Source organism: Mustelus asterias, chromosome 3 (assembly GCF_964213995.1).
Source record: "Mustelus asterias chromosome 3, sMusAst1.hap1.1, whole genome shotgun sequence".
NCBI classification, from domain to species: Eukaryota; Metazoa; Chordata; class Chondrichthyes; order Carcharhiniformes; family Triakidae; genus Mustelus; species Mustelus asterias.
In genome coordinates this window covers 46,992,374-47,004,645 of record NC_135803.1, presented here as the reverse complement: position 1 = coordinate 47,004,645, position 12,272 = coordinate 46,992,374, and the positions used below count along the sequence as shown (strand labels likewise).

Sequence of the window (12,272 nt, the reverse complement as noted above, 5' to 3'; positions counted from 1 at the left end):
TCACACTAGCACACACAGAGGAATAGTAAATAGACCAAAATTGAGACTTAAAGCATTCTCTGTTTTTTAACCACGCATCTTGCTTGGATCCTGGTTTTATGCATCCTTTACCCATCCCAGTATTTTGAATTATTCCTCAGCCATTTAATAAATATTTTGTAAACCTATTGCGACCGTGACAAAGATTCACTATCCCTACTCATCTTCTCAACCTGTCTATAGCGTTTGATATAGTTATTCACAGCTTGCAATGCCTCTCCACCACTGTCCAGCTGGGTGGGACTGCACTTGCCTGATCCATTCTCCTCTAGCTATTTGTAGCCAGAGAATCATCATCAGTGGCTTCCCCCACAGTTACCTCTGGTGTCCCACAAGGATCTTTCTTTGGCATGGGAGAATGATGCCGGGTTTTTTTTTGGCAAGCCACAGCCATACAACACTCAGTGCAAAAAGAGAACCCGGATTCTCGGCAGTAGCGGGGGGAAGGGGGCAGCTAAACTAATTGGTGAAGCCGGCACAGGCACCCCGATCTCCCGCCACTCTTTCCCCCCCACCTGTGCTGGTCCCTACCCCTCTGCTCTGATCACTTCAGTTCTGCAGAATTTCTCCCCCCCCCCCCCCCCACCAATCGCCCTCCATCTGCATGAAACTCTCCCTAAACCTCTTTGTGCATCTAACTCACTTTTAAGACCTGCCTTAAAACTATTTTACCAACCAAGCTTTTTAGCCATTTTATCTCTTTATGTGGTTATAATTTCATGTAACACTGCAGTGGGGTGCCTTGGGTGTTTTATTATGTTAAAGGAATTATATAAATGTAAATTGTTGTAAACATACCTCTACATGTCGACACTATAAATGCACAGTATGTGATGTAGGAATGATAGTTCAGTTCCAGGAAAAATGTTTCCAATAATGACTTCAGAAGTTAGTTTTATTTTAAACCTAAGATTAAGCACCCTTGATTACACAATACAATCATAATTTTAAAACATTCAAAATGTTCAACCTCCTGATAAGATTCATGTCCTTGGAAGTAAAGTTATTAGATAAAACTTGGCAATATTGTTTTTGACATTCCCCATTTCCTTTTATTGAACATTCCATTAAATATGCATAATCCTATCCCATCACTTTTCTGTTCCCTGTTTTCCATTATTTGTTTACCTGCTTTACCGTGGTTTACTAAGGAGGTTGAATCTCTTGTGAAGAGGAAGAAGGAGACTTATGCTAAGATGAGACGTGAAGGCTGAGTTAGGGCACTTGAGAGTTACAAGTTGGCCAGGAAGGACCTAAAGAAAGAGTTAAGAAGAGCCAGGAGAGGACATGAGAAGTCTTTGGCAGGTAGGATCAAGGAAAACCCTAAAGCTTTCTATAGGTATGTCAGGAGTAAAAGAATGACTAGGGTAAGATTAGGGCCAGTCAAGGACAGTAGTGGGAAGTTGTGCGTGGAGTCTGAAGAGATAGGAGAGGCACTAAATGAATATTTTTCGTCGGTATTCACACTGGAGAGGGACAGTGTTGTCGAGGGGAGTACTGAGATGCAGGCTGTCGATGACACTGAGATGACATTAAAGTCGGTGGAGTTGTAGACAGTGCGGAGGGAAGTGGCAGGTTACAGAGGGACATAGATAAGCTGCAGAGCTGGGCTCAGAGGTGGCAAATGGAGTTTAATGCGGAAAAGTGTGAGGTGATTCACTTTGGAAGGACTAACAGGAATACAGAGTACTGGGCTAATGGTAAGATACTTGGTAGTGTGGATGAACAGAGGGATCTGGGTGTCCATGTGCATAGGTCCCTGAAAGTTGGCACCCAGGTTGATAGGGTTGTTAAGAAGGCGTACAGTGTGTTAGCTTTTATTGGTAGAGGGATTGAGTTTCAGAGCCAGGAGGTCATGCTGCAACTGTACAAAACTCTGGTGCGGCCACATTAGGAGTATTGCGTACAGTTCTGGTCGCCGTATTATAGGAAAGATGTGGAAGTGTTGGAAAGGGTGCAGAGGAGATTTACCAGGATGTTGCCTGGTATGGTGGGAAAATCGTATGAGGAAAGGCTGAGGGGCTTGAGGTTGTTTTCATTAGAAGAAGGTTAAGAGGTGACTTAATAGAGGCATACAAGATGATCAGAGGATTAGATAGGGTGGATAGTGAGAGCCTTTTTCCTCGGATGGTGATGGCTAGCACGAGGGGACATAGCTTTAAATTGAGGGGTGAGAGATATAGGACAGATGTTAGAGGTAGGTTCTTTACTCGGAGAGTAGTAAGGGCGTGGAATGCCCTGCCTGCAGCAGTAGTGGACTCATCAACATTAAGAGCATTCAAATGGTTATTGGATAAACATATGGATGATATTGGAATAGTGTAGATTAGAGGGGCTTTAGATTGGTTCCACTGGTCGGCGCAACATCGAGGACCGAAGGGCCTGTACTGCGGTGTAATGGTCTATGCTTCCTTAATTTCATCAGGATCCCACTCTTCAATCCTGAACTGACGAGGAGGAAAGTAAGCCATCTCCGGGTCTCAGCTGCTTCCATACTGAAGGTTTGCCTGCATGTTTCAGTCTGTGGTTAATGGTAACAGATTGGAAAGCAACCTCAGGAGTGATATAGATCTTATAGATCTATAAGATCCATAAACTAAGCTGCCTTGTTTAGCTTGGGAGGAAGCAGGTGGAAAGGGGTTAAACCTCTTAAAGCATGAAATACTTTGCTGCTTAGGGTGTCTTGTTCCATAAATATATCAGTTTCCACAGCTCATCCTGAGTATCTTTAAAGTTGAAAGAAAGCACATTTTCTCCACTGGATTTTTTTTTTCTTTCCCAGTTTTCTAAAATGTTGACTCTCTTGCTGGATTATGGTTCCAAAATTGCTAGATGCCCTTCAGTAATTTACCCAAGTGACCATAATTAGAATGTCATGATTGGCAATTTGAGTAGGTTATTTGACTGCAGCAGGTGTCAATAAGTCCGATCTGGTATCTGAATTCACAATAGGAATAAAGGATCATAATGAGGTGTGGGAGCTGTAAACATCCTTCCCACTCGGAGTGGGGGGGTGGTGAAATAGTGGCCCCCCACCCCTGTTTAGCTTGGGGAGAAGGGCGGGGAGGAAGCAGGTGGAAAGGAAGTGGGTAAAAAGGAAGTGGGGGGTGACATCAACCTAAGTGGAGCCATCCCGAGATCGGCAAGGGGCAGCCTCTGAAGAGTGACCTCCACCATACTTCTTTCCTGCTCTTTTTAAGCATTCGATTTAAAAAAAAAAGGACTTCCAGCTCCTGCCCAGCTGCCCTCGCCAGTGGTTTATGGCATAGCCAGTGCATTATCAGGGTCAATTGGCTTGATGAAAAGCCTTATTGACCCTTGATTATCCACTTAAATATGATGGGCAGGCTGCCAATTTCGGCACATGCCTGCCATCCCCTGTATTATGGGGGAAAGCCGGATGGGCAAGACGGTGGCGGGATGGAAACTGGGTACCCACCCTCTTTTATGTGCCATCCCCTTGCAGGAAACACACTCACTGAGGGCACCTAAAATTCAGCCCATTAACTATGTTTCTTTCCACAACTGCTGCCTGACCACCTGTTGAGCATTTGCAGTATTTTCAGTTTTATTTCAGAAATCTGCTATTGTGTTGTTCTTGTACAGTCGCCCCGCCCGCCACAGAATCGGAGCGGGCAAGGGGCTGATAATGGAAATGTCCATTGACCTCAAAAGCATTAAGGTAGACAAATCCCCAGGGCCAGATGGCATCTATCCAAGATTACTGAGGGAGACAAGAGAGGAAATTGCTGGGCCTCTAACAGAAATCTTTGTTTCCTTGTTGGCCACAGGTGAGGACCCAGAGGATTGGAGGACAGCCAATGTTTATTTAAAAAGGGTAGCATAGATAACACCAGTGAGCTTAACTTCAGTGATAGTTAAATTGTTGGAGAAGATTCTTAGGGATAAGATCCATACACATTTGGAACTGAATGATCTTATTAGCGAAAGACAGCATGGTTTTGTACAAGGGAGCTCATGTCTAATTTGATTGAGTGTTTTGAGGAGATGACAAAAATGATTGAGGGAAGGGCCGTGGATGTTGTCTACATGGACTTTAGTAAAGCATTTGACAAGGTCCCTCATGGCATGCTGGTGCAAAAGGTTGAATCACACGGGATCAAGGGTGAACTAGCTAGATGGATGGATTCAGAACTGACGTGGCTATAGAAGACAGAGGCTAGTGGTGGAAGGGTGTTTTTTTTTTGAATGGAGGTCTGTAACTAGTGGTGTTCCACAGGGATCAGTGCTGGAGCCTCTGTTGTTTGAAATTTATATAAATTACTTGGAAGAAAACGTAGCTGGTCTGATTAGCAAGATTGTGGAGGATACTAAGATTGCTGGGGTTGCAGATAGTGATGAAGATTGTCAGAGAATACAGCAGGATATAGAGGGGCTGGAAAATTGGGCGGAGAAATGACAGATGGAATTTAATCCAGACAAATGCGAGGTGATGCATTTTGGTAGATCCAATTCAGATGGACTATAAAATAAATGGCAGAACTATCAGGAGCATAGACACACAGAGAGATCTGGGAGTACAGGTTGACAGATCCTTAAAAGTGGCAGCACAGGTGGAAAAGGCGGTGAAGAAAGCATATGGCATGCTTGCCTTCATCATCGGGAACATCAAATGTAAAAGTTGGCAAATTATGTTACAGTAATATAAAACATTGGTTAGGCCACATTTGGAATACTGTGTCCATTTCTGGTTCCCTGACTACCAGAAGAACGTGGAAGCTTTAGAAGGAGTACAGTAAATGTTTACCAGGATGTTGCTTGGTATCGAGGGTATTAGCTATGAGTAGAGATTGAATAAACTGGGATTGTTCTCCCTGGAAAGACAGAGGCTGAGGGGCGACAGAAGTTTATAAAATTATGAGGGGCATAGATAAGGTGAACAGTTGGAAGCTTTTTCCCAGGGCAGAAATGGCAATTACAAGGGAGCACATGTTCAAGATAAGGGGGGAAAAGGTTCAGTAGAGATGTGTGGGAGAAGTTTTTTTACACAGGGGATGGTGGGGGTCTGCAATGCACCGCCAAGTGAGGTGGTTGAGGCAGATACGTCAGTGACATTTAAGACTTATCTGGGTAGACACCTGAACAGACGGGGAATAGAGGGATATAAATGGTTGATCTAGCTCGGACAACGTGATTGACGCAGGCTTGGTTGGCTGATGTGCCTGTTCCTGTTACTGTATTGTTTAGTTCTTTTGAGTCGAGCAAGGCCATATATCACATGTACTTCAGTTTGTGTGTTTGACTTTGCTTGTGAAATGTTGAATTTCTCTCTTTCAAACAGGAAAGAAGGACTTGTGCATCTCCAAGGCTATTCACTCATCTTTTATTGAAGTCAATGAAGAAGGTTCGGAAGCAGCTGCAGCCTCCGGTATAATGCTTTAGTAAAGTTGATAAGTATTTTGAATCTTGCACATTGGTTCAAAGATTGTTAAAATCTCTGATTTCTTTTCACATTTTAGTTAGTTCTGTGTCCCCAATACAGTGTATAATGTCTACATTCATTTATGTTTATAGACAAGAAATAGAAATGTTTCTCTGGCAGTGGCACAAAGTGGGCATATTGGATTATCCGTCCATTGTATGCAGTACCTTGTACTCTGTTCTATTGCAGTCAGTGGAACTGAATATTGGGCACTGGATATAATGGGCAGCTGGCCTGATACCATCTATTTTGTGCCACAGCCTAAGACAAATTTCTACCCCTAAATCTTACTGCCAATAGCAGTTTCTGAACAATATTTAAATCCTAATTCGGATTTAAATAGAACTCTTCTAAATATGCAGTTTTCTGTATTTGATACTATGTGAACTCCACCTCCACTTGCAGAGCCCCTTGTACTGGCTTTTTAATGAGCGGCAGTGCTATCATTGTAAATATTCAAACATTTAACTTGGTTGAAATGTGCAGTGAGGCCAGGTGGACAAAGGAAGGAAGTCATATCATTTATATATTTTTAAACTTGTACTTCAATGTATATTTTCACGATGATTTAAATTTGCCATTCCAGGCTGTCTAGAAATCACCAATTCTGTGATAACCAATTGTTGTTAATTTAAATATTAAAAAGAAATAACATACGGATTAAATTTTTCTTTAAATATTTATAAACTGGAATTATAAAATGATGTACCCAATAATGTAAAGCTTTAATTAATTTTGAAATCATGGAAAGGGGAATTGGATGCATTCCTTTACTGACTTGGGTAGTATGCATTGTTTTGTCTTCAATACCTGTTTGCCCGGGAAATCCAGCATGTTTTGGTGCAGACACAGGCAAAGATCCCTTGTAGGGTTTGGAAGTGACAGTGAGCTTGTTAAGAAATCAGAACATGAACTGGAACCATGAGATCAGCAAGGAAACATTTGTAAACTACTGAAACAAAATAGGGATAACAGGGAAATAACTGGCCCCCAAAAATGATTGATCTGGAGGTTGATAATGGTCAACAGACAGGTAGGAATTCACTAACTCAGTGAAATGTTCAGCAAAGCAACACCTGCAGAGGAAAGTAAAAGAGTTGACTAACCTTTCAGGCAAACTCTTCATCAAAATTTGAGTGTTTCCATCATTTTCTATTTTTATTTCAGATTTCCAATATATTGTGGGGGGGATTTTCCAGGCCTGCTAGCTCTAAACGCAATGGCCCGGAGAATCGGGAGTCGGCGGAAACGCGGGCTTGGTGCCGATGGGGTGCACATTCAAAACCGCCAATTTAAATATAATTAGCAGGCTTGCAGCTCTCAGTATTCGCCCGCCTCCCCAGCGGAATCTACAGCGGGTGGGCTTTCGTACAGGTCCTCACAAGCGGACCTTGACCTTGAGGGTCGAGGAAGCACCAACAATGAGAGACATCCTTCCTCACCACTCCCCCCCCCACCCCCCTCCCTCCCCCAAGACCACACAGACATGAGGTTTATCTGAACAATCCTCCACTCAGACCCCCCCCCCGACTCAGCCCCCTCCCCCCTTGGACCCCCCACTCAGCCTCCCTTCAGGCCAAGCACCTTGGCACTGCCAACACTGCACGACCCACTGTCACTGACACCCTGCCCTGGTACCTTGGGCACCTTGGTGGCTCAAGGAGGCAGGTCCAGTGGCCACTTGTCCTTCTGCAGCTGCCAGGCTGCAGAGGAAGGGTCCTGGGGGTTGACCTCGCCACTTTCCACTGGGATGGGGGTGTTGTGGCTGGGTTCCTCCATCTAGCCCTGGTGGACCTGACGATCACCAATACCGTGGTGATTTCAGGCAGCCCTCGGATCAATATCTGCATTCCTGCCTGTCAGTTGTGCAAATTCTGAAGTGGCAAGGTCACTTTAACCTCCCCCGGCGTCACCTGGGCAAGATTGTAACTCATTGCAGCACTCTTCTGCAGCAAAGATTTCCCTTTCTCGCTGTCAGAAGCTGTAGATGTAAGCAGAGCCCTTTGAAGTCCTCTGACAGAGGGGAGAGTCAATTTCACCGAGGGGTGGGGTGGGGGGGGTTGTTTCCAGTCTGCCCAGCTGTGCATTCAGCCCCAATGAATACACACCAGCTTGGATTTGAAATTGCTGAGGCTTCCCAGCAAGCAGAAATTGTTGAAACCCTTTCCACTGCACTTGAAGTCTTTGATCTGTAACCAGTTCAATGTGCAGTGTCCTGTTAAAGATTCAGCTGTCAGATCAAGGATTTCTATCATCCTCCAGCAACCTGTGTTTTATTTTGATTTCCCTTCACTGTTGACTGCATCTCAAGTGCCCCATTGATCCTGACTGCTATGTGGACAAAGTCTAATCCTGCTTGATAGCCTACAGTTTCACTTCCTCCTGTGCAAACCTGATGCACTCCCAAGGTGCGTGGCCTGAGTGGGGGTCACCCTCAGCCCTGTGTAATGTGGGAGGGGCTTACCCATTATTTGTGGGTGGAGGGCAGGCTGCCCCTCTTCCGTGAGGGGTTGGTGGCACCCCCCTCGTCAGTGTGGAGGAGCACAATTTATGTTTGTGTGTCGGGGGGGCCAGTCTCTGAGCACGGAGATCGGGTGGCCCTTTAGAAATGGTGGCCCAGTCTCAGAACAGTGGGAGTGCGCAAGCCATTGTCCAACATGAGGTGGGAAAGTAGGCGCTTAGCCCCAATTTGGGAGAATGATGGCGCTTATGTTTTGCTTTTTGAGAAACACTGGCCCCAACTGTTAGCGTCAAGGACATAAAGGGAGAATAACTTGGCTGAGATGCGTACACAAGGATGCCATTAATTTGGCTGGCAAATTAACGGGCAGCCAGTGTGAAACACTGTCTGTGATAGGCTGAGCGCTGCCGGGAATGGCAGGAAGAAGGCAGGTGCAGAGAAAAGGGAGGATACGGCTGGTGCTTAAAACGTGCTCTCTCAGGGGGACGGCCACTGCAGAGCTGCCTCAGGGAGCTGCAGAGCTGTAACAAATACATTCTGACCAAAAAACGATGCAAAGAGTGTCTAGGAAGCAAATGCAAATACAAACCTGAGTCCTCGGACACCTTTTCAGCCCAGACACTTGATTCCACCCTGGATCGAGTTTGAAGCTAAAACGTAAAGGCCAATCGGCCCTCCCGCTAACCGTAAAAGCAGACAAGCAATGTAAAATTTTGTTCCATTGGCCTCTTCGTGGGCTAAATTGCCGGCTTGAATGTTAGCAAGTGTACTTCCAACTCTCGTGTGCACCCACAAATTGAAATATTGTGCGAGTGCATGATGATGTCGGGACACATGCCCAGTGTCTTTTCAGGGAATTTCAGGTGCGTCTGGGTCAGGGCCACGTCGGCCCGAGCAACGTAAAATTCTGTCCCATGCGTTTGTGCAGCTGACTATGCTTTCAACGAGAGTGTCCCAAGGCTCTGCAGAGAAATGTGCAGCCGGCAAGAATATACTGATGGCTATTCGTGCTGATGCACTCATTTATATTTAAAAGAACCAGATCAAATGTTGCTGTGGGCAATGTTCGTAATGTTTGGATTAACCTTTTCCATCTCATTTACTGTCGTACACAGCTCTTATCAGATCACCCTTTCCAGACTGGCAGTAATGCAAAACTAATAAACTAATTAACTTGTACATGTTGTGTTGCAGAAATGATTGCTGTTAGCAGAATGATGGTCCTTAATCCCCAGATCATTGCAGATCATCCATTTTTCTTTATGATCAGAAACCGAAGGACAGGTAAGAGAAATTCCAAACACCAATATTACAGCACTGACAGCAAAAGTTAATAACACATTTTGCAATGTCAGACATTACAGATTAGAGAAAAATATTTATTATAAACTACTATTAGGAAGTTGCAATGAAATATAAATTAAAGAATTAGGTAAAAAAAGGACCTGATAGAGATTTAGCTGCATTGAAGACTTGAGATGCACATTAGCCTAGTATTAGGCTGAAACAGAGACTTTCTTAAGCAAACTGGATGCTAGCCGCCTGGAGACCTAGATCATAGCCATTCCCAGATGCAAAGCAGAGCTCTCTCCAAAGTTCCCCCCACCTTAGTTGAAGTGGTGTGAAGGAACGAAAGCAGAAGAAGCCTATCTATTTGAGACGTGATAAATTCTACTCTAAACTAGAAGAACGATTCCCAAAAGAAAGCTACAGGTCCTATGTGGTAATTATTTGCTGGATTTGGCTCATATTGTTAAAACCGATGGGATGTTGCTTTGGGGAAGGTGCATACTTTATATAGTTTAGGAAAGTAGATAGATTTAGATTGGGGGTTAATTTAAGCATACTGTCTGGGTAACTGTTGTTGCTAATTGTTGTTCTTTAGTATTGCCTTTCTTGTTGTGTGTTTTAAAGTTTAATAAATGTTTTGTTGTTTATCTAATTTACAACAAGATTGAAGCCTTTCCTCATTGGGTTTCATTTCTATTCTCCATTTTTTCCAAAAATAAATAGTTAAGAAGCAACATTCCAGGATTCCCTTCTGGGATTTGGGATGCCCTCGCATTGCAACATCAGTGGGATTCCTCACGCTATGCATAGTCCTAAACTATCAAATTGTGACTTTTTATATATTTTTTAAAGTCCAGGGATTAAAATACTACCACAGAATTAATACAGAACTTCTCATTACTAAAAAGATATAAAATATTTAAACTTGAGCTGGATATAACTGTATCTACTACATGACCTAAGACTGTACTTTTACCTCCTTCTGATCTAGGCACCATCCTCTTTATGGGTAGAGTCATGCATCCTGAAGATATTAATTCAAATGGACATGATTTTGAAGCATTATAGATGCATCAATTCTACAATGATGAAACGCCTCATTTAACATCTTTTCATTTCATAAGTGGTGTGTTTTACAGTTATTGCAATTTTACAGTCTGCTAATTTTTATCATTGCTAGCTGAAGTAAAAGGAGTATATAATAAAGAGAACATTTGTAGAATGAGTCTGTGTTAAGCAATTAATTTTTATATGACTATTCCTGTACTGTCACCTTCATTCTTTAAATAAAATAAATGAACATTGTTCCACATTTATAATATACGGAAATACTTAATAAAGCTCTGAGGTAACGTTGTTAAGAATGTTGCAATGGTAGTTGAAAAATGAAATGAAAATTATGAGCCAAGCCTTTGCTCACAGTCACACTTCACTTCAATATCTTCATGTGACAGTCTGACCCACAAGTTTTATATTGTTCTGCACTGTAATAACAGTCATTAGAAATTGGTTATGTAGGCAAAATGGGAATTTACAAGTTGTACAATGACTTGTATGGTATCACCTATCATTAGTTATGATGCAAAAGTAGTCTGTAAAATATGAATTTCTGATTGCCGTGCTGTTTTGTTATGGTGGCATTTAAGTGCCGAATTTTTCAACTAAGGTGGGGGTATAATGCTGAACTGAAACATTTGTCCTTATTTTGGTGCCCTTATCTAATCCTTGTTAGCTTAAAAGATCTGGCTGTAGTCATCATGTTAACCTGTGGTTTTGTTCTGACTGTTTGCAGGGGGACAGCTATTAGACAGATGTCAGTAATTGAATTGGCAGATTGTGAGCAAGAGGGCTCCAGGTGGTGGCATTATCGTGAGAATAATCCAGAGACCCAGGGTAATGCTCTGGAAACCCGGGTTCAAATCCCACCACGGGAGATGGTGAAGTTTGAATTCAATAAAAATCTGGAATTGAAAGTAAAAAGATGACCATAACCATTGTTGATTGTCATAAAAACCCATCTGGTTCACTAATGTCCTTTTAGGGAAAGAAATCTGCCATCCTTACTTGGTCTGGCCTACATGTGATTCCAGAGCCACAGCAATATGATTGACACTCAACTGCTTTCTGAAATGCCTAGCAAGTCACTCAATTCAAGGGCAATTCGGGGTGGGCAATAAATGCTGGCCCAACCAGCAACACCCATACCCCATGAACGAATAATAAAACAAAAATTCTGAATTTTCTAGTTTATTTTATAATGAAACAAATTGTGCCAACAAGGTTCACACGAGTTTTGTGTGATAGACAAGAGAATGTCAGAGCACTACTTGCTCTGTCTTGGTTAAATGGGTGGATACAGCATTTGGTATGATTCAACGATAGGGAATGCATAGCTACTTATAGTAGTTATTTTAGGGGGTGTTTTAAATAAAATACTTTTGCTAGTGTTTGATTTCAGAAAACTGATTGAAAGGAACCATTATTTGGTTTGCATTTAATTAGTAGCTGAATTATAGAAACTGTAAATATGACTACTGTCAAAAAGTACAGCTACAATTGCATTAACCGCTGGAGATTTTCTCTGAAGTTGACTTGAAGGTAAGTTTTTGAAACAATGTAGGATATGCTTTGTCCTCGCCCCAGAATACTCGGTACTGATGCTGCAGGCATAAATTGCACTAATGAAAAGTTCTATATGCTGGAATACAAAGAGCATCAATACTGGTTTATTTACTCTGGAAATAAGAAAGAGATAAAATTATACATATTGTAAGTTTGAAATAAAATCCAAGTCAAATATGTTGCAAGTGTATCAGCATCTGTAAAAAGGGAAGAGAAAGTTTAACATTTTGCGTGTAGACCCTTTGTCGGGGCGGCATGGTGGCGCAGTGGTTAGCACTGCTGCCTTGCAGCACTAGGGACCTGGGTTTGATTCCAGGCTTGGGCCACTGTCTGTGCGGAGTCTGCACGTTCTCCCCCTGCCTGCATGAGTTTCTTCCAGGTGCTCCAGTTTCCTCCCACAGTCCGAAAGATGTGCTG

At 42.9% G+C, this 12,272-nt stretch overlaps 1 protein-coding gene across 1 annotated transcript in view; it reads left to right on the top strand.

The window, feature by feature from the left end:
• Positions 1 to 12,027, top strand: part of LOC144490722 (neuroserpin-like) — a 49,838-nt gene extending 37,811 nt beyond the window's left edge. Inside the window, exons 7-9 of the mRNA XM_078208433.1 lie at positions 5,342 to 5,428; positions 9,138 to 9,227; positions 10,225 to 12,027. Of these exons, the coding sequence (XP_078064559.1) occupies positions 5,342 to 5,428; positions 9,138 to 9,227; positions 10,225 to 10,301 (254 nt within the window). The 3' untranslated portion in view covers positions 10,302 to 12,027. The remainder of the gene's footprint in view (positions 1 to 5,341; positions 5,429 to 9,137; positions 9,228 to 10,224) is intronic.
• Positions 12,028 to 12,272: the final 245 nt, after the last annotated feature.